The sequence below is a fragment of the Miscanthus floridulus genome, chromosome 8 (assembly GCF_019320115.1).
Source record: "Miscanthus floridulus cultivar M001 chromosome 8, ASM1932011v1, whole genome shotgun sequence".
Taxonomy (NCBI): domain Eukaryota; kingdom Viridiplantae; phylum Streptophyta; class Magnoliopsida; order Poales; family Poaceae; genus Miscanthus; species Miscanthus floridulus.
Genome location: NC_089587.1, coordinates 73,899,991 through 73,921,815, shown reverse-complemented (window position 1 = coordinate 73,921,815; position 21,825 = coordinate 73,899,991). Strand labels below are relative to the sequence as shown.

General features: G+C 55.8%; 2 protein-coding genes across 2 annotated transcripts; one reads left to right on the top strand and one right to left on the bottom strand.

Moving 5' to 3' along the window:
- The first annotated feature begins 7,557 nt into the window (after nucleotides 1-7,557).
- On the top strand, nucleotides 7,558-9,022 carry LOC136469393 (uncharacterized). Its single transcript, XM_066467603.1, has 3 exons — nucleotides 7,558-7,596; nucleotides 7,830-8,359; nucleotides 8,539-9,022. Exons 1-3 carry the CDS (start codon nucleotides 7,558-7,560, stop codon nucleotides 9,020-9,022), a joined length of 1,053 nt encoding a protein of 350 aa, XP_066323700.1.
- Nucleotides 9,023-19,357: 10,335 nt separating this feature from the next.
- On the bottom strand, nucleotides 19,358-21,081 carry LOC136472597 (uncharacterized). The gene has a single exon (XM_066470297.1). It carries the CDS (start codon nucleotides 20,894-20,896, stop codon nucleotides 19,892-19,894), a length of 1,005 nt encoding a protein of 334 aa, XP_066326394.1. The 5' UTR covers nucleotides 20,897-21,081; the 3' UTR covers nucleotides 19,358-19,891.
- Nucleotides 21,082-21,825: the final 744 nt, after the last annotated feature.

Genomic DNA, 21,825 nt, shown 5'->3' with positions numbered 1-21,825 from the left:
CCCCGCGGGGAGCGGGGACGGGGGCCTGCATACCATCCCCGCCCCCGTGATCTCCGACGGGGATAACTTCAGCCCCGTTTAATCCTCCGTAGGGGTAGAATTCATACTATCCCTGTCCCCTAATGGGTGAATTCCCCGCGGGGATTCGAGGAACGGGCCCCCGTTGACATCTATGCAGGTGACGGATGGTTCGCCCGACTGGAATGGGGTGAACGTTCGTGATTCAGTCTCGTCGCGTCCGTCCTCACCCAGGCCAGGAAGAAGGGCACAGCCTCACCGGCCCGGGCTTGGGCCACCGTGACTGAGGCTCCAGCGGGAGAACACGCTCGTGGTCATGGACAAGATGCTCTCCGTCTCCGATCCGGGGATATATCAATGTACTAGGAGTGGGATTTGATTTCAAGTTGTAGTCGGCGTCGATCCAATTTGCGTTTCGACATTAATTAAATAAGGATATCCTTGGAACACTGAAATCTTTTTCTTTTTAAGAAAAATGAATTCGGCATTCTTCATGTGAAATTGTTGTACGGTGATACCGTTTGCGGAATCAGTTTACTCATACATGGAGGACAGTTGAGTTGGAATCCGTTTACCGTTTATTACTAGCGTTTAGGGTAACATTTATTAGAGATTGGACGTGGCTCTCTCTGTCGATCACAGACTGTTTGCGGAAGCACAACCACAACGGTTTCTGACTGCAACATATAAGCACTGACGCTTGTAATAATTCTCTTTTCGCCTCTTGAAAGGAAGAGCTGCTGGTGTCACTGTTTGGATTGCGGGAAAAAAATCATATTTCTACGTTTTTCCTATGAAATTTCTGCCAGATACTTGTGAAATTCCTGCATTCCAAATATGCCATGTAATCGGAGCACAGCCGGTTCAGGCAGGCATATTCAGAGCACGACATCCAATATGCTATGAATTTATTTTTTTAAAAAAAATTGATGGTCAAAGATATAAATACGAGGAAATGGCATGAAATCGGGATTTGGGAATTCATCGTGCCTGGAATGGCTCCATTTGGACGTCGGTGAAAATACAGAGGAAATTTGGGAAATATATATGACCCAAAAAGAAGAGTTTAATACTCCACAATTATGAATAAATTTACTTTTAGAGTCGTACTAAGTCAAATTTTCTTAAATTTCATCATCAACAACAACAACATCAACATAGCCTTTCAGTCCCAAGCAAGTTAGGATAGATTAGAGTTGAAACCCACCAAGAGCCCAAGTCACGATTCATGCACTTCAATAGCTGATTTCCATGTACTCATATTCAAACATAGGTCTCTAGGTATATCACAAGCTTTCAAATATCTTTTTATTGCCTTTCTCATGTCAATTTCGGTCTTCCTCTACCTCCTCATATTATTAATTTGACTTAGGACTTCACAATGCACTGGTACATCTGGAGGTCTCCATTGGTCATGGCCAAACCACCTCAACCGATGTTGGATAAGCTTTTCTTCAATTGGTGCTACCTTTAGACGATCACGTATATCATCGTTTCGAACTCGGTCTATTCTTGTGTGACCACAAATCCATCGCAACATACACATTTCTGCAACACTCAATTGTTGAACATGTCGAATCTTTGTAGGCCAACATTCTACTCCATACAACATAACCGGTCTAATCGTCGTTCTATATAACTTGCCTTTTAGCTTTTGTGATACCCTCTTGTCACAAAGAATGACAGAAGCTTGTGGCCACTTGATCCATCCTGCTTTGATTCTATGGCTAATATCCGCATCAATATCTCTATCCCTATATAGCATCGATCACAAATACTGAAAGGTATCCTTCTTAGGCACTACTTGACCTTCCAAACTCACATCTCCCTCCTCCTGTACAACTTCACCAAAGTCGCATCTCATGTATTCGGTTTTAGTTCTGCTCAATCTAAATCCTTTAGACTCAAGGGTCTGCTGCCATAACTCTACTTTCCTATTTACTCCCGCCTGGCTTTCGTCCACTAACACTACATCATCAGCGAACAACATACACAAAGGGATATTCCCTTGTATGTTCCTAGTAACCTCATCCATTACCAAGACAAAGAGATACGGACTTAAGGCTGACCCTTGATAAAGTCCAATTTTAATCAGGAAGTAATCTGTGTTACCATCGTTTGTTCGAACACTAGTCACAACATTGTTGTACATGTCCTTGATGATGGTCACGTACTTTGATGGGACTTTATGTTTGTTCAAAGACCACCACATAACATTTCTTGGTATCTTGTCATAAGCCTTCTCTAAGTCAATGAAAATCAAGTGGAGGTCCTTCTGCTCTCTAAACCGCTCCATAACATGTCTTATTAAGAAGATTGCTTCTGTGGTTGACCTTTCAGGCCTGAAACCAAATTGGTTTGTTGATATCTGCGTCGTTCCTCGTAGGCGCTACTCGATGACTCTCTCCCATAACTTTATTATGTGGCTCATCAACTTAATTCCCCAATAATTACTACACCTTTGGATACCTCCCTTGTTCTTGTAGATTGATATCAATATGTTTCTTCTCCACTCCTTAGGCATTTTGTTCGATTGAAAGATATTGTTGAACATCTTGGTTAGCCATACTATAGCTATATCTCCGAGACATCTCCACACCTTGATTGGGATACCATCAGGGCCCATCACTTTGCCCCCTTTCATCCTTTTCAAGGCTAATCTGACATCTAATTCTTGAATACTCCGCACAAAGCGCCTGTTAGTGTCATTAAACGAGTTGTCCAGCTGAATGGTGGTGTTCTCGTTCTCACCATTGAACAATTTAGCAAAAGTACTTACATCTATGACCCAAAAATGTATAGTATAAAAATATATTTCATGTTATATCTAAATATATACCAATTTTATGTCACAAATATCAGTATTTTTTTCTATAAAATTCAGTCAAACTAAAAAAAAGTTTTTTTGATTCATCATTATGAGATAGATAGAAATGTTTAACCTGTAATTTTTTTTAAAAAAATGATGGTCAAAGATAGAAATGTTTAACTTATGACAAATTAAAAAAAACTGAGGGAGCAATCTCGATTGACACATACAGAGTAGAGTAGGACAACCAATTGTAGCACTATCAGTAATTGTTAGAGCAGACTACAGCATGTTCGCTTGTTCGTATTTGGCTTATAAGCCATGGCTTATCAGCCAACGAACAGTATTTTTCTCTCACACCAAACCAGTCAATAGTACTTTCAACTATGGATTATAAGCCAAACTAGCCCAAACGAACAGGGCGTAAGGTACATGTGGCTGTCATAGACCTGTTGGTGTTTCGGACCGAGGGGTCCTCAACCAACTAGTAAATTTGTGCTGCGTGTTCCCGATCCCGGATGGTGATGCAAAGAGACACAAGGCTTATACTGGTTCAGGCGATCGGTGCCCTACATCCAGTCTGAGAGATCGATCTTGTATTCCTTGCACCGAGGTGCTTGCAGTAGGGGGTTACAAGCTGGGTGAGAGAGGGAGCTAGTCCCAGGTCTTGGCACGGAGTGATGCGGGCTGCTTGAGACGTTGCTCTTAGACAGCGGGTGAGTATGCGTGTTACAGGGTGTTGTTTTTGTGTGTGCCTGTGTTCCTCCTCTAGAAACGGCCCAAATCCTTTCCTTTTATAGTTGAAGGGAGGACCAGGGTAGTACGTGTGCTAACTATACGGCGTCGTGCGAACGGAGGCGGCGTGTCCGAGCTCTGTAGCCTGTTCCTGTGGCGGCATGGTCGTCGGAGTGGTTCGTCCTTGAAGCGCTGGGGCGACGTGCTGGTCACATCCGATCCTATGTGTCATGGTAGCTCTAGGGCTACCTCGAAGCGGGCACGGCGGTAAGTGTGTGGGTCGCTGTGGGTTGACTGCGCGCGAGGCCGAGGCTTGGTTGATGCCAAGGCCAAACCATGGTGGGGGTCTCGGTAGACGTGAATCTCGAGATGGCCGAGGCCCTGATGTAGGGTGCTGAGGCTCGGAGGGAGCGGTCGGTCTGGTACGCTTGTTCGGAGGCGATGATGACCCGGGCCAGACCTCCCATGTCGCGTTGTCTTCGGGGCGGGTGTTACGGGGCACAGCGTAGCACCGGCGCTGATCGTGGGCACAGCGCCGGAACATAGTGGTTGGTAATCCCCGCCGTGCCTTGTCTTAGCCGGTATGGTGTTGATGCGACTCCTTGTCCCGTCGGCCACTACGTGGTGTCGAGCCGTCGTCCGGCTGAGATTGCGGGAGTGGTGACGCATTAATAGGACGTGACATGCTGTCGGGAAGACTGGTCGAGGCGGGAGCGACGGGTTATTGACAAGCCAGCCTCGGGCGATACGGAGAATAGCTGTCTCATTCGAGGCTGTACGCACGGGGCCTCGGGCGAGATGGAAATTGGGCTCCTTGCCGAGACCTCTCGTGAGAGGCCTCGCGCGAGGCGGAGATTTTGTCAGGGTGTTGAGACCTCCCGTGCGAAGCCTCAGGCGAGGCGGAGAGCCGGTGGGCTCAGACGGGGCTGGTGGTAACCCATGGCTTACCTTCTGGCTTTGTTGTTGATGAGATTTAAGTGACTCTTTTGGTGTATGCTCGGGGTACCCCGTTTTATGGTACCCGACAGTAGCCCCCGAGCCTTAGGGGGAGTGCGTGCACTCTCCTTGAGGGTTTGTCGAGACTCGGCTTGCAGCCGCTCCTATAGGGATTGTGTTTTTTGTACTTCGAGGCCTCGGTGGGTGCGCGCGAGCGCACCCGCCGGGTGTAGCCCCCAAGGCCCTGGGGGAGTGGATTCATTCCCCCAGGGTCTTTTTTCTCACTTTGAGCGAGAGATTTTGCATTTGCCGAGCCCACAAGTGCGAGTTCGGGTCACGGGGTTTAGGCAAGGTCGCAGGAAGAGCCCCCGAGCCTCTGCATGGAGCGAGAGGGCGATCGGGAGGTCCCCTGACTTTTTGTACGACCCTCGCGTTTCCTTTTTGCTCGGAAGGAGGGGTGGGATATGCCAGGCTACCCTCGGTGGGCGCAAGCGGTGGCATTCCCGGTGAGCTGTTATCGGGTAGTCCAAGTGGAGGCCCGAGCCCCATTCGCTAAGGGTCGGCTAGCGGTGCAGAGACGCACTCCAAGAGTACCGGAGGGTTTCTCTAGTGGGTGCCGGGGCCGTTCGCTGGGCCCCGGTGGATCGTTGCCTCCCTACGGTGGGATCCCATTTGGAGACCTCCCTGCTGGTCTCGAACATGACTTGGGGCGTCCCGAGCGATCGTTCGCTCGGGCCTTGGCCATACTTGGGCTTGCCCACAGTCGTCCCTGACTCTATTGTCCTGGGGCGGCTGTCGAAACCCTAGGGGGCCCAGCCTTCGAACCCCTAGACCATAACAGGCTCGATGCCCTTTATCGTGCTTTTAACGAAACTTCTAGTGCGGGCTTTGGTCGTTTGTCTTTGTCTTGGGTGTAGGAGAAGCCCCTGAGCCTCCACGCGGAGCGAGAGGGCAGTCAGGGGTCCTCCTGATTTTTTGTTCGACCCTCACATATCCTTTTCGTTCGGACAGAGGGGTTGTTTGCCGAGCCCATTCAGGTGCGAGCCTGGGTCGCTGGGTCTTGGCAAGGTTGCAGGAAGAACCCCCTAGCCTCCGCATGGAGCGAGAGGGCCGTCAGGAGTTCCCCTGGCTTTTTGTACGCCCCTCGCGCATGAGGGTTTGTTCGCCGAGACCCCCTTGGGTGCGAGCCTAGGTCGCGGGGTCTCGGACATATCTGCAGGAAGAGCCCCCAAGCCTCTACACGGAGCGAGAGGGCCGTCAGGAGCTCCCCTGTCTTTTTGTACGACCCTCATGCTTCCTTTTCGCTCGGAAGGAGGGTTTATTTTGCCGAGCCCCCTCGAGTGTGAGCCGGGGTCGCTGGGTCTCGGCAAGGTTGCAGGAATAGCCCCTTAGCCTCTGCACAAAGCAAGAAGGCCGTCAGGGGTTCCCCTGGCTTTTTGTGCGACCCTCATGCTTCCTTTTCGCTTGGAAGGAGGGGAGGAATGTGCCATGCTACCCTCAGTGGGTACGAGCGGTGGCACTTCTGGTGAGCTGTTATCGGGTAGTCCGAGTAGAGGCCCGTACCCCGTTCGCTAGGGGTTGGCTAGCGGTCCAGAGACGCACTCCAAGAGTACCGGAGGGTTTCTCTAGTGGGTGCCGGGGCCGTTTGCTGGGCCCCGGTGGCTCGGTGCCTCCCTACGGTGGGATCCCATTCAGAGACCTCCCTGCCGGTCTCGGACACGACTTTGGACATCCCAAGCATTTCGCTTGCTTGGGGTCTTGGCCCCGTATGGGCTCGCCCGCGGTCGTCCCTGACTCTGTTGCCCTTTGGCGGCTATCAAAACCCCTAGGGGCCCAGCCTTCGAACCCCTGGACCATAATAGGCTCAGCGCCCGGTTCCTTCATCTAAAAGGAATAGGGTGGGGGGAATATCTTCCCCATTGGCTCAGCAACGGTTAGCGCGCCTTTTGAGGCGGTTTTCTGGGGAGACGGGACGTCGCCTGCTGCCGCAGCGGTCGGGCGCGACATGGTGTCAGTGGATGGGACGTAACTGTTCCCGCAATTAATGAGAAAAAGGTGGGTATGTGGGTGGTAAAATCGGATCGGGGTTAACCACGCCGGATTCGGGGGAAACTTCCCCGATTTCATCGCCCGTCCGTTTCGCCTTTACCCTGCATAAATACGCAACGAGCCTCGCCCTTCCTTACCTTACCTTGGCTATGTTAGTTATGCTCCCATCGAGCCATCGCTAGAGCAGCGGACGCCGAGAAGAAGAAGGGAGAAAGGCGAGCCAGGGAGAGAGAGAGAGAGACAAACTCACCACCGCATTCGAACCCTCCACCGCACTCATGGCTGGCGACATCGTTGTCATCGAGGTGGACCCTTGGGATCCGTCTGACGTCACCGTGGAGATGCTTCAGTCGCTCGTCGACGGCAGACTCCTTTGTCCGGTGACGGACTCCAACAGGCCAAAGTGGATCGCTTCGTCGGGTGAGCCGGAGCCGAGGCCTCGCGATGGCTATGTCGTGAGCTTCGTCTCCTTTCACGAGCGCGGCCTCGGCGTTCCGACGGATCGGTTCATGCGGGCGCTCTCGCACTACTATGGCATGGAGCTCCACAACTTCAACCCCAACTCCATTGCGCAGGTGGCCATCTTCGTCGCTGTCTGCGAGGGGTACTTGGGGATTGCTCCCCATTGGGAGTTGTGGCTCCATCTCTTCTGGGCGAGGCACACCACTAAGCCGACGGGCACGTCGGGCACGAGGAAAGCGGTGAGGGCCGGCGGCTACACTCTCCAAGTGTGTCAAGACTGCTAGCACCTCTACATCCTGGCCTAGCTCGTGTCATCCAATCGTCGATGGTACACAAGCTGGTTCTATCTTCGCAACGACGACGGAGGACTTCCCCCCTACACTGGGCAGATTGTGGGGAGCTGCCCGGAGAGGTGGAAGTACGACGTCCCGAGGGAGGATCAGCCCAAGCTGCAGCCGCTTCTAGAGGGGCTGGAGAGGCTATGGAGCCGTGGCCTTACTGCGGCCGTGGTCGTGGCTGCCTTCCACCGCCGAAGCGTGCTGCCACTGATGGCTTCGGCGGCGGCGCCTGTTCGAGATGAGGCCAGGGTGAACCAAATGAGGGCATCCGGATGTCCTCCTCCGCCCTTTCCGATGAGGAAATTCTTCACCGGGTGGGGGAGACGGTGGAGGCGAAGCTGAGGGGCGGCAACCTGACCCCCATCGCGATGCGCCCGTCGTAGGGGTTCCTCTCGCTGGTAAGTCGCGCGCCACTGCGGCCCCCGAGCCTTCTCCGTTTCTCCCTACTTCTTGTTCCCTTATGCGCGTTGCCGTTCCTGCAGGGGATGAGGGACGTGCGCGCCTCTCCGCCGCCCATTCCCGAGGATGCGAGGCGGCGAGCGATCAACCAGGCGCACGCCGAGGCACAGAAAAAGCGGAAGGACGCCAAGGCGGCGAAGCGCACAAAGAAGATCCTCACGCGTGAGGAATTGGACAAGCGCCGTCGCCAGCAAAGGAAGGATGGCCTCCCGTTGGAGGAGTCCCCGTCGCCGTCGGTATCGACGAATGCCTCGGACGGGGATGACAAGGGTGAGATGGGGCGGGGTCCCCTGGACCATCTCCTTGACGTCGGGGAGACGGTGCCCGGGGCGTCGGCAAGTAGTCCGGCGCTCCCAGAGGGAGGAGGAGGAGCTGTCCTAGGGTCGGCATTCGCCCACCCCGGGGTTGAGGCCGATACGCCCGAGGCACGGGCACTGGGCAAGCGTGCCGTCAGCCCAATGGGCCCGACGGCAGTAGCGGAGCAGGCGGCGGTGGGTGCAACACCACCGCCCCCGCAGAGGATCGAGGGAGCGCCGGGGCCCGTCGGGGACCGGTCAGCGCCGGCGGATGCGTAGGCTGCGCCCCTGCCACCGCCACCGCCTTTGCAGACGAGGGTTGCAGTGCCGAAGCGGTTGTAGCCTCGCTCGGGGTAAGCGTATTTTTGGGTAGAGCCGCAGCATTTTTCGTTCGCTCTTTGGTCTCGTGCTAACCCTGTAGGTGATTTGTCCTTAGTCGGAAGCGACCTGTGGAGGTGCTTTCCTTAGCGCCCCTCAAGGCACTCAAGGTGAGCCCTGGCTCCTCCGCCCACTGGGTGGCAGAGGCGCAAGCCGCCATACAACGTGGCGTGGCGTCGGTGAGGGCCGACCCAAAGGAGCCGGCCACCCAAGGAGGGGCTGCCGAGGTGACCTCGACACAGACAGGGGAGGGAGCGCTTCCGCCCCGCGAGGGTAGGGCTCGTGAGTCGGATGGGGCCAAGGTGCCCTTAGTCACCGAGGCCACCGAGGTCGAGGCCCCTGAGGTCTCTGAGGCTGAGGTGACAGAGGCCGGGGTGCCCAAGACCACCGAGGCCGCAGCGGCGGGGGTCGGTGTTTCTGCGACCACCGAGGCCACGATGGCGGAGGCCGGAGCCCCCGAGACCGTCGAGGCCATGATTGCGGAGGCCAGAGCCCCCGAGATCACCGAGGCCGATGTGATGGTGGTGAGGCTGTCTGCCTAGGAGGTGGAGATGAAGGCGGCGGAGGCCTTGGTGGCGCCCTTGGTTCAGGTCCCGCCGTTGTTACGGGAGAGCGCCCAGGAGGCGGAGGTCCATCCAATCTCCTTCGACGATACTTCCTGGGTGCGGGAGGTGGTCGATGCCGAGGAGACCGACGCCGTGGAATAGCCGGTTTTGACCCTGGGCGAGGGAAGCTTGACCCTCGTGCGGGTGCGACCCGAGCCTCACAGGTGGGATCACCCGCGTGTACTGTGGCGGAGCTGGGATGACCCTGAGGGGGAGCCTCTGTTCGCCCTCGAGGATGCAGCTGAGGGCGGGCGCTAGGACACCTTCGAGCAATACCGCCAGCTGGCGGAGCGGTCACTACGGACGGCACTGTCCGTGGTGGCCGACGAACTGCCTAGAGTCGCCCAGGTTCATGCTTTCTTATGTCGTGCGATATAGTCTTTTTCTGAGTTTTGTTGCAGTGAATGACCCCCGTTCTGCTTCCCTAGGAGCTCGAGACCCGGTCCCTTGGGAAGTCGGTCTTTCTCTCTCCGGCGGGAGAGGGACATCTGGGGCCAGCTCCAGCAGCAAAAGAGCCTGCTTGCGGGTGCCAACGAGCTTCTGGCAGCGCGGAGCGCGGTGGTGGAGGACCTTCGGCTTCGTTGTGCCAACGCGAAGGTCAAAGTGGTCACGGCGTAGGAGCAGGTCACCCCTTTGGCGGCGCGGGTCAAGGAGTTGGAGGAGGAGCTTACCCGTGTCACCGGTGATCGGGATGCCTTTAGGTCCCGGGCTGAAGAAGCGATGGCCTCAGGCAAGGCTCTTGCTGGGCAGCTGGGGGCGAAGCAAAGTGCACACCAGCTGACGAAAGGCGCCTTGGATGAGGCCCTTACGACGGTTGAGGCCTCCCGGACCGAGGCTGTGGTCTAGAGGGGAAAGGCCGAGGGTGAGTACTGTCCCCTTTGTTTTCTTCGTTTTTCTTGTGTTCGCCTCCTAACTCCCTGGTGTGATGCAGAGCTGGGGAGAGAGGCTTCCAGAGTTGTCGAGGCTTCTCGGGTCGAGGCCCAGCGCCTGAAGGAAAAGGCTGAGGCTTCTCTGGCTGAGGCCCAACGCTAGGGAGAGAAAGCCGAGGCCTCTCGGGTCGAGGCCCGATGCTGGGAGCAGAAGGCCAGGGGTGAGTTCCGTAGGCTTCTGTCCCTTTTTGGCCCATTTTTCTTCGCACTCAATCTCACTCCGTTTCCCTAGGCGCAGGGTTGGAGGCGGAGGTCACTCGGGCAGCCGAGGCTTCCGTTGCGGTGCAGGCGGTGCTCGAGACCGAGATTGGGGAGCACGAGACGCTGAAAAGTGCTGCCCATACCGCCTGCGAGGCCTTGGAGGTCGAGGGGGTTCAGTCAGGCAGCTCCCTTAGGAGCCGTTTGATTGCACTGAGCGGCCAAATGCGCGAGCGGCTCCGAGGAACGCTGCACACGGGTGTCAAGCGCGCGTTGGCCGTCATCGCCTCTCACTACATCGGCGTTGACCTCCCGGCCATCAGTGATGGCTATGTCCTGCCTGATGATGACGAGGAGGCCGATGCGGCAGTCACAAAGCTGATGGAGGCGGCGGAAGGCCCTAGCACGGCGCTGGCAACGCTGTTCAAAGAGGAGGTGGTCCCTCCCCTGCCGTCTGCCGATGCTGGAGGCCATGAGCCTTGACCTGGGCCCAAGAGGCCATGTAAAATAGAGTAGGAATTAACTTTGTTTCTTAACGCTTGTGGCCGTCGAGGCCTCTTTTTAAAGTACTCGTGTTTCTTAGTTGTTTTTCTTGTATTTCTGAGCCTCTGCCCTCTGTTATCTCTGATCAGATTTCTTTTGCAAAAAACCTCCTTGGAGCTTAAGCCGTCCCTTGGGCGAGAGGTGGTGAGGGAGTGCCGTAGCCCGGAGGCGTAGGCCGTCTCGCGACTCTACCGGCCTCCTGCTTAGGAAACAAACTTTTCTGTCCGTGGGTTTTTTACAACCAATTCGTCAGAGCGCGCTAGAGAGACTTGGCGTAGGATTTTTTTTGAAAAATGACTGAAGAATGGTGCTTGAAGAATGGTGCGTGGGACTTAGGGGGAGTCCCCCATCTAGCCCCTGAGGGAGGCTTGGTTCTACAGAGGTAGAGCCGAGTCTCCCTTACAGTGTTATCGTATTGCCGAGACCCATGATGGGCTCGGGGGGGGGGGGGGGTTCTCGAAAAATTAGAACAACTAAAGAACGCTTCTTAATTGTATTCCGAGAAACAATATATACAATGCTTGGAAATTTAAGGGTAAAAGCGACGTGGCTGTTCTATGTTCCAAGCGTTGGTGAAGATTTCGCCCTTCTCGTTGGCTAGCTTGTAGGTCCTGGGCTTTAGTACTTGGGCGACGATGTACGGCCCTTCCCACGGTGGGGTCAGCTTGTGACGGCCCTTGTTGCTCTGTGTCAGCCTCAACACCAGGTCGCCTACCTTCAAGTCTTGGCTTCGAATGCGCCAAGCCTGATAGCGCCGTAGGGTTTGCTGGTACTTGGCCGAATGTAGCAGCGCAACGTCTCGGGCTTCCTCTAGTTGGTCGAGGGCGTCTTCGCGGGCGGTGCGGTTGCTTTGCTCATTGCAGGCCTGTGGCCTCGGGGAACCATATTCCAGATCAGTGGGGAGGATGGCCTCGGCACCATAGACCAGGAAGAAAGGTGTGAACCCCGTGGCTCGGCTTGGAGTGTTCCTCAGGCTCTAGGTGACCAATGGGAGTTCGGCGAGCCATTTCTTGCCAAACTTCTTCAACCGGTTGTAAATTCATGGCTTGAGGCCTTGTAGGATCATGCCGTTGGCATGTTCTACTTGGTCGTTTGTCCTTGGGTGTCCTATGGCCGACCAGGCCACACGAATGTGGTGGTCATCACAGAACGCCAAGAATTTTTTGCCGGTGAACTGTGTCTCGTTGTCGGTGATGATGGTGTTTGGGACCCCGAACCTGTGGATAATGTCGGTGAAGAATAGCACAGCTTGCTCGAATTTGATTTGATTGATCGGACAAGCCTCGATCCACTTGGAAAATTTATCGATTGCTACCAAGAGATGGGTGTAGCCCCCGGACGCCTTCTGCAGAGGCCTGACCATGTCGAGCCCCTATATGGCAAATGGCCAAGTGATGGGGATGGTTTGGAGGGCTTGGGCCGGGAGGTGCGTCTGCCGTGCGTAGTACTGGCATCCCTCACAGGAGCATACTAACTTGGTGGCGTCGGCAACCACCGTCGGCCAGTAGAACACTTGGTGGAAGGCATTTCCGACGAGCGTTCGAGGCGTCGCGTGGTGCCCGCAGGCCCCTACGTGCAAGTCCCAAAGTAGGGCTTGGCCTACCTCGGTGGTGATGCATCGTTGGAGGACGCCAGAGGGACTTCGCCTGTACAATTCGTGATTACAGAGGACGTAAGTCTTGGCTTGTCGCACAAGCCATCGGGCTTTGGTCCTATCGCTAGGAAGCTCTCCCTGAGCGAGCCAATCAAGGAACGGGACTCGCCAGTCCATGCTCTGGTCGGTCTAGGGAGGCCCTGTGTCCACTTCCATGACCTCGGGCTCGGCCGAAGGAGTCTTGGCAGCCGAGGAGGCGTCGAGCCCCGCGGTGGGTTCGGCCGGTGGGCCCCCTTCCGCTACCAAGGCGTAGTCAACGGAAGGCTTGTGGAGGTCCCTAGCAAAGACGTTCGGGGGGACCGAAGCCCTTGTCGAGGCCATCTTTGCCAGTTCGTCCGTGGCCTCGTTGTATTTCCGGGCGATGTGGTTGAGTTCGAGACCGTCGAACTTGTCTTCTAGGCGACGTACCATCTTGTAGTACGCCTCCATTTTGGGGTCGAGGTAGTTTGACTCCTTCATGACTTGATCAATGATGAGTTGCGAGTCACCCCGGATGTCGAGACGCCGTACTCCAAGCTCGATGGCGATCTGCAAGCCGTTGACAAGGGCTTCATATTCGGCCGCGTTGTTGGAGGCAGCGAAGTGGAGCCGAACCATGTAGCGCATGTGTATTCCGAGGGGCGAGACGAAGAGCAGACCCGCGCCTGCCCCGGACTTCATCAGGGACCCGTTGAAGTACATGGTCCAGCACTCCATTCGAATTTGAGCAGGTGGCAGTTGGGTGTCGGTCCACTCAGCCACAAAATCGGCCAAGACCTGAGACTTGATTGCCTTCCGAGGTACAAAGGTCAGGGCTTCCCCCATGAGTTCGATGACCCATTTGGCTATCCTACCCGAGGCCTCCCGGTTATGGATTATCTCTCCCAGGGGGAAAGATGATATTACCGTTACCGGGTGGGACTCGAAGTAGTGGCGCAGCTTGCGTCGAGCCAAGACTACGGCGTAGATAAGCTTTTGGATGTGGGGGTAGCGTGCTTTGGTCTCAGAGAGCACTTCGCTAATGAAGTAGACAGGTCATTGAATGGGTAGAGCATGCCCCTCTTCCTGCCTCTCTACTACTATGGCCGCACTGACCACTTGGGTTGTTGCGGCGACGTACAGTAAGAGGGCCTCGCCCCTGGCCGATGGTACCAGGATAGGAGGATCGGTGAGCAGCGCTTTGAACTTGGCGAGGGCTTCTTTGGCCTTGGGGGTCCAAGAAAAGCGTTTGGATTTTCTCAAGAGGCGGTACAGAGGCAAGCCTTTTTCGCCGAGGCGCGAGATGAAGCGGCTCAGGGCCGCAAGGCATCCCATGACCCTCTGTACTCCCTTGAGTTCTCTAATTGGTCCCATGCTGGTTACGGCCGAGACCTTCTTCGGGTTGGCTTCAATGCCGCGTTCTGAGACTATGAATCCCAAGAGCATGCCTCGGGGGACCCCGAACACACACTTCTCAGGATTGAGCTTGATGCCCTTCTCTCTAAGGCATTTGAAGGCTATCTTCAAGTCGTCGATGAGATCCTCGGCCTTTTTGGACTTGACCACGATGTCATCCACATAGGCCTCGATGGTTCGCCCGATGTGGTCGCCAAAGACCTAGGTCATGCACCGCTGGTAAGTGGCCCCTGCGTTTCTGAGGCCGAAAGGCATAGTCACGTAGCAGTACATGCCGAATGGGGTGATGAAAGAAGTTGCGAGCTGGTCAGACTCTTTCATCTTGATCTGATGGTAACCAGAATATGTATCAAGGAAAGACAAAGTCTCGCATCCTGCAGTGGAGTCAATGATTTGATCGATTCGAGGTAATGGGAATGGGACTTTCGGACAGGCTTTATTCAAACCGGTGTAGTCTACACACATCCTCCATTTCCCATTTTTCTTTTTGACCAACACAGGGGTAGCTAACCACTCTGGATGGGATACTTCCCTGATGAACCCGGTCGCCAAAAGTTTCTGCACCTCCTCGCCAATAGTCCTGCGCTTTTCCTCGTCGAATCGGCGCAGGCGCTGCTTCACCGGTCTGGAGCTAGCCCGAATGTCTAAGGCATGCTCGGCGACCTCCCTTGGTATGCCCGGCATATCCGAGGGACTCCACGCGAACATGTCGATGTTTGCGCGGAGAAAGTCGATGAGTACGGCCTCCTATTTGATGTCGAGGGTGGTGCTTATCCTTAGCGCCCGGTCGTCGGGGCAGGCGGGGTCGACTGGGACGAGCTTGATGGCCTCCGTAGGCTCGAACGTCCCGGCTCGACGCTTGGGCTCGGGCAGCTGGCTGCCGAGTCGGTCGAGGTCGACGATGAGGGTCTCGGCTTCCACGAGAGCCTCGGCGTATTCGATGCACTCGACGTCGCAGTCGTATGCATGCTCGTACGTGGACTCGATCGTGATGACGCTGTTGGGACCTGGCATCTTGAGCTTGAGGTAGGTGTAGTTGGGGACCGCCATGGACTTGGCATAGCATGGCCGCCCCAGGATGGCGTGGTAGGTTCCCCTGAATCCGACCACCTCGAAGGTAAGTACCTCTTTGTGGTAGTTGGACGGGGTGCCGAAGCAGACAGGAAGGTCGATGCGCCCGAGGGGTCGCGTGCGTTTCCCCGGCACGATGCCATGGAAGGGCGCAGCGTCACCCTGGAGCCGTGAACGGTCGATCTCTAGAAGCTCCAGGGTGCTGGCGTAGAGGATGTAGAGGTCGCTTCCTCCATCCATCAATACCTTGGTGAGTCGGGTGTTGCCGACGATCGGGTCGACAACAAGCGGGTACTGCCTAGGATTCGGGACATGGTCGGGGTGGTCATCTCGATCAAAGGTGATCACTTCCTGAGACCAGTCAAGGTATCGGGGAGTGGCCACCTTGACTGAGAAGACCTCTCGGCGCTCCCTCTTCTGCTAGTGCGCTGTGAGGCACATCGAGGGTCTGCCAAAGATCATGAAGGCGTTGTGAACCTCGGGGAACCCATCGTCCCGGTTGCTAGCCCCTTTCGGCTTGGTGTTGTCGTCGAGGGACCCAAGCTTGGCGTAGTAACGCCGGAGCATGGAGCAATCCTCGAGGGCATGCTTTACCGGGCCCTGATGGTACAGGCAAGGTTTCCTAAGCATGTCGTCGAAGGGCCTAGGGCCCTTGAGGCCTCAGGGATTCTTGCGTTCTACGGCCGCAACCAGATCGGCCTCCAGGACCTCCTGCTTCCCTAGGCGGCCCTTTTTCTTTCTCTTGGGGAGGTAGGAGGCTGAGGCCTCGGGGGCCTCGTCCCTCCGCTTCCCCTTGGCGTCGCTGTCGGGGAAGATAGCTCCAACAGCCTCTTCGCCCGAGGCAAAGTTGGTGGCGATGTCGAGGAGCGCGGCAGCTGAGCGCGACACGTTTCGTCCTAACTCTCGGACCAAGTCTCGGTAGGTGGTGCCGGAGAGGAAAGCCTGGACGATTTCTGAGTCGCCGACGCTGGGCAACTCGGTGCACTGTTTGGAGAAGCGCCGAATGAAGTCTCGGAGAGACTCGTCTAGTTTCTGGCGACAGCTCTTAAGATCCCAAGAGTTCCCAGGGCGCACGTATGTGCCCTGGAAGTTCCCAACAAAGATCCTAACCAAGTCACGCCAGTCGTGGATTTGTGAGGGAGAAAGGTGCTCGAGCCAGGCTCACGCCGAGTCTGATAAGAGCAAGGGGAGGTTGCAGATGATGAGCAGGTCATCGTCTGCGCCACCTAGCTGATAGGCCAGGCAGTAATCGGCAAGCCAGAGTTCAGGACTGGTCTCGCCGCTATACTTCGCGAGATTGGCTAGTTGCCGAAACCAGGCCGGGAAATGAGCAGCGCGGATGGCTCTGCTGAAGACTCGAGGGCCTGGCGGTTCGGGAGATGGACTGCGGTCCTCCACACTGTCATAACAGCCACCTCAGTGTGGGTGGTAGCCCCGGGCGAGCCCCTCATTATCGTGGCGTCGTCGCCTGCTGACCACCTCATGGTCTCCCTACACCTCGCGTCGGTTGCCGAGGCGGTCAAGCAGTAAGGGGACCCTGTGGGCCATCGGTGCTCGAGTGGGCTCGGGACTAACCGAGGCTTCCTTATCCTACTGAGGCAGTGCCGTGGGTAGGTCCGAGGCGCCCCTGTGCCGTCGAGAGGCGGAACTCTCGGCCTGCTGCACCGCGGCGGTCTCTAGGAGATCTCGAAGCTCACCGCGGACCCGTCGCCCCTCTGTGGTAGAAGGCTCGGGCATCGCGCGGACCAGCATTGCCACTTCCGCGATGTTCTGGCTAGCACGATTGAAGACTAGGGGTTGCTCACTCCCCTCATCGCCGTGGATGCAGTGGTGCACATCATGGGCCCTCCGTAGGGCTCCTCCGCCATCACCGCGACCTCGCTGCTCCTATTTGAGAGAGTCTCAAAGCTACTGTAGGAGGAGTCGGTCTTGTTCGACCTTGGCCTGGAGCTCACGGAGCTGTTCAAGGTCTAGGCGTTGAGGTAGCGCGGGGGCAAGGTTCCTGCTCTGCGCTGCCGGTGGGACAATGCACGGAGGTGTGGAGGCGTCCACCCCCTGGCGAGGCGGGGACCGGTTGCCTACGCCCGCGTCCTCCTCGTCCGCCCTTGGCATCCTGAGCCCGACGTGGAAACACTCGTGAGTGGGGTCGTAGATGTCCTCGTCGTCGGAGTCGGAGTAGCCGAAGCAGTAGTCGCTTGCGGCCAAGAAGCGGCGCATGGCTTCAGGGTCGTGGAGTCTGGAGAAATCCGTTCCGGGCCATGCCTCGTCCCCTTCCAAGGAGTCGACATGGGTATGAGTCGACGTGGTGGTGTCGAAGTTGAGAGCGAAGCGCTGGCGGCGTCCTAAGGGATCCTCGTGAGCGGAAATGTAAGCGTAAGCATAAGAGGCGGTGGCATTTCTCAACCCAAAGGGGTATGGGGATAGTGCCGTCGTCGGGCTCTGCTCCGCCGGAGTTGGCTCCTTAGGGAGCGGTGGAGCGGAGCTTGATGACGGGGCGTTGCCGCGTGCCACCGGCGTTTTTCCCTTGTGCAGGCTTAGGCTAGACAGGTCCCCAACCAGGGACCTTGCGCCAACAGCTGGTCATAGGATACCGGCGGAGAGCGGCGTGTCGCCCTGGAGTCACGTATCGTCGGGGTGATCCTGCTCGCGTCGTGCCTGGCGAGCGCGGCGAGAGCGGCCGCCCAGGAGCCGCCTGCGCCTAGGCTACCGGTGCGTGACTTCGTCGTCGGTTGGTGGGGCTCGGGGCGTGAGGAGTACCATGTCGTACTCATGCCCTAGAGACATGAACTCTAGGCTCCCAAACCAAATCACCATGCCGAGACGCAGCGATCGTACGGGGTCTACCATCTGGAACTTGTTGGGATGACAAAACTGACACGCAGAGGCCCCTACCTGGCGCACCAACTGTCGGTGTTTTGGACCGAGGGGTCCTCAACCAACTAGTAAATTTGTGCTGCGTGTTCCCGATCCCGGATGGTGATGCAAAGAGACACAAGGATTATACTGGTTTAGGCGATCGGTGCCCTACATCCAGTCTGAGAGATCGATCTTGTATTTCTTGCACCGAGGTGCTTGTAGTAGGGGGTTACAAGCTGGGTGAGAGAGGGAGCTAGTCCCAGGTCTCGGCACGGAGTGATGCGGGCTGCTTGAGACATTGCTCTCAGATAGCGAGTGAGTATGCGTGTTACAGGGTGTTGTTTTTGTGTGTGCCTGTGTTCCTCCTCTAGAAACAGCCCAAATCCTTTCCTTTTATAGTTGAAGGGAGGACCAGGGTAGTACGTGTGCTAACTATACGGCGTCGTGTGAACAGAGGCGGCGTGTCCGAGCTCTGTAGCCTGTTCCTGTGGCGACATGGTCGTCGAAGTGGTCCGTCCTTGAAGCGCTGGGGCAACGTGCTGGTCACATCCGATCCTGTGTGTCATGGGAGCTCCAGGGCTACCTCAAAGCGGGCGCGACGGTCCGTGTGCGGGTCGCTGTGGGTTGACTACGCGCAAGGCTGAGGCTCGGTTGGTGCCGAGGCCGAACCATGGTGGGGGTCTTGGCAGACGTGAATCTTGAGATGGCCAAGGCCCTGATGTAGGGTGCCGAGGTTCGAAGGGAGCGGTCGGTCTGGTACGCTGGTTCCGAGGCAATGATGACCCATGCCAGACCTCCCATGCCGCGTTGTCTTCGGGGCGGGTGTTACGGGGCACAGCGTAGCGCCGGCGCTGATCGTGGGCACAGCGCCGGAACACAGTGGCCGGTAATCCCCGCCGTGCCTTGTCTTAGCCGGTATGGTGTTGATGCGACTCCTTGTCCCGTCGGCCACTCCGTGGTGTCGAGCCGTCGTCCCGCTGAGATTGCGGGAGTGGTTGACGCATTAATAGGACGTGACATGCTGTCGGGAAGACTGGTCGAGGCGGGAGCGACGGGTTATTGACAAGCCAGCCTCGGGCAATACGGAGAATAGCTGTCTCATTCAAGGCTGTACACACGGGGCCTCGGGCGAGACGGAAATTGGGCTCCTTGCTGAGACCTCTCGTGAGAGGCCTCGCGCGAGGCAGAGATTTTGTCAGGGTGTCGAGACCTCCCGTGCGAGGCCTCAGGCGAGGCGAAGAGCCGGTGGGCTCGGATGGGGCTGGTGGTAACCCATGGCTTACCTTCTAGCTTTGTTGTTGATGAGATTTAAGTGACTCTTTTGGTGTACGCTCGGGGTACCCCGTTTTATGGTACCCAACCAGACCGTTCAGTTCATTCTGAATCACAGATTGTTTGGAGAAGCACAACCACACCATTGCTCGTCCTGTTCGCTTGGCTTATAAGCCGTATTTTTTCAGTCAACAAATAGTATTTTTCTCTCACAATAAATCAGCCAATGGTACTTTCATCCATAGCTTATCAGCCAAGCGAACAGGCAGCTAATTGCAGTCCTAGCACGGCAGTGACAGAAAATGTTGAAATGGTAAATATGATACAGACACAACTGACTGAATTACATATCTCTACCGCCAGAGCAATCAGGCATTAATCAGAATAAGGCATATTGATTAGTAAAAGCAATTCGCTTATTCTCATCCTTTAGTTCTAGATCTCCATAACTGATAATATATACAGAAATCAATAAGCATCATCCATTCGCTGCCCGTAAGTTTGTAAATTCAGTATATCATTCATCTTTGTATCACGGGCAGCCGGGCTAAATAAGGAAAGGAACCCTGTTCCTGAGAAAGAAATTAACCTACCCTCATTTCATAATAATTCATTCATAATATGTCCATTCTTCCTTTTGCCTGCCACAATTTCAATTATTCTTGTCCCCAACCCAAATTCCCAATTCTCTCTCTAGAAAGTACGGCTAAAGTATGTTCATGACATGTCTGTTCGTATGTAAATTACAGATTCCCAATCGTGACTGCCTGCGGATGGTAATACTAGTACAGAGGATGGATTTGTAACAAATCCAGCAGCAGCAGCAGCAGCAGAGGATGGAATGGATTTGCTCTTGCAGGCAGTGAGAAAGAAAGAAAGAAGCAGAGGAGGAAGAAGCCGTCATGAGATTCAGACCTGGAACTGCTCCATCTGCACGTCGGAGGCCTTGAGGGGGACGTAGTCGCCGAGGTAGACCTCGAGGTGGTCGGAGATGTTGGCCTTGTCGAGGCTCTCATGGTGGTAGCTCTTGCAGACGAGGTAGACGACGGTCTGGGTGACGAGCGCGAACATGACGACACAGCACAGCGCGACGAGCATGAGGAGGCCAAGCAAAAGCCTCGAGCCCACTCCGGATCCCTTGACGACCCAGGCGCGGAATCCGAGCTCGACGACGGCGAAAACGAGGTTGAGCGTGAAGAAGATGACCCCGGCGGTGACAAGCTTCCCTTTAATGAGGTCCTTGCTCTTGCGCATGGCGGCGAAGCCCTTGAAGTCCTCGAGCACGGACACCACGCTCGCGAGGTGCCACACCACGCTGAGGTACACGAGCCCCACGATGTACGCGACGGCGACGAGGAACGCGACGAGCCCGGCGAGCCTGAACCCGTTGTCTGCGGCGATGAGGAGCGCGACGAAGACGAGGACGGCGACGGCGTGGTAGGCGAAGAGGAGCGCGAAGGCGGCGAGGAACGTGGCGGCGAGCCTCCGCCAGACGCGGGGCACGACGGAGAGCACCCGCGGGAAGGTGAGCGCGTCGCGCTTGGCGGAGTAGACGGAGGCGACGGAGAAGACGGAGGCGGCGACGGAGAGGAGCGAGAGGAGGAGGAGCGCCAGGAGGTAGGCGGACTTGAAGAGGAGCAGGGAGAGCCAGTCGGAGGCGAGGCGGGACAGCAGGCGCCGCTGCGTGTCGGTGCCCGGGGACGAGGCGTCGAGGGCGGTGTCGTCGGAGTCGATGTGGGTGAAGAGCGCGTGCGAGATGGCGATGTGGAGGAGGAAGAGCGCCGAGAGGGGCAGCACGAAGGCCGCCGCGATGCGCGCCAAGAGCGGGCGGTGCTGGCCGCGGAGGATCTCGGCCGAGAAGCGGTAGATGCCCAGGACGCCTAGGAACTGCAGCTCCTCCGGCTCGCACTCCATGGCTGGGATTGCTGCTGGGATTTGGTGGAGCGGGTGGATGGATCCTCCCGGCGGGTGGGATTTGGTGATTGGAGACGATTGGATTGGAGGAGATGGGGAGGCGGCGGCGTGGGGAACTGGGGATTGGGGAATTTCTCGCCTCTGGCTGGAGGAGCAAGACGAAGCAAGGAAGGAAGGAGACGGAGACGGGAGACTTTGCTTAGAATAATGGCGTGTGGGTGGTTGAATGGGTCAATTCCGTGTGGTGACGTCAGCGTTGACGCGGACACAACGCCGGCCGCCCGTCCTGACTTTTGCGACTCGGTTCGTACCTTCCGTCTTTTGCGAGTCGCCGTCTCTTTGCATGTTTACCAGAATCGGGTTGCTGAATATTATTAAAAACAAAAAGAATCGGGTTACTGTCTGGATTGGGGAGAGCTAGCCAAATGATATGATGCAAGAAGTTACGTGCTGCTTCCTTGGTGATAACGCAAATGGAAACAATATTAGTTCAAACTGCATGTCTTGTCGCAATGTCCACAGCTCTAGTTTGTACCCACTTGCGTTACTATTGATGAACCAAACAACTCGATAAAGTTTATGCAGTGTTCGGCTGGGATAAAAAAAACATTATTTATGCTAAAAAATATTATTCATGCTAAAATGTCGTGGAAGAAAAATATTGCTCCAGTTAAAAAAATAAGCCAAATAAGCCGGCTTAAAGTGCAGCCGAACACTGCCTTAAGGGATTCCACCACTAGGCCAGCCCCATGTTAAGCTGTCTCCTCGGCTCTTAGACGGATCCTGCTCGAAAGACAAGAAACTCACGATAATTATATATATATATAATAAAATCAAACTTATTTTATAAAAGTTGGTTCGATTTCACGAGAAAAAAAATCTAGGATTCATGAAAAAAAGTTGTATGTTCCGAACATAGCCTTATCAAA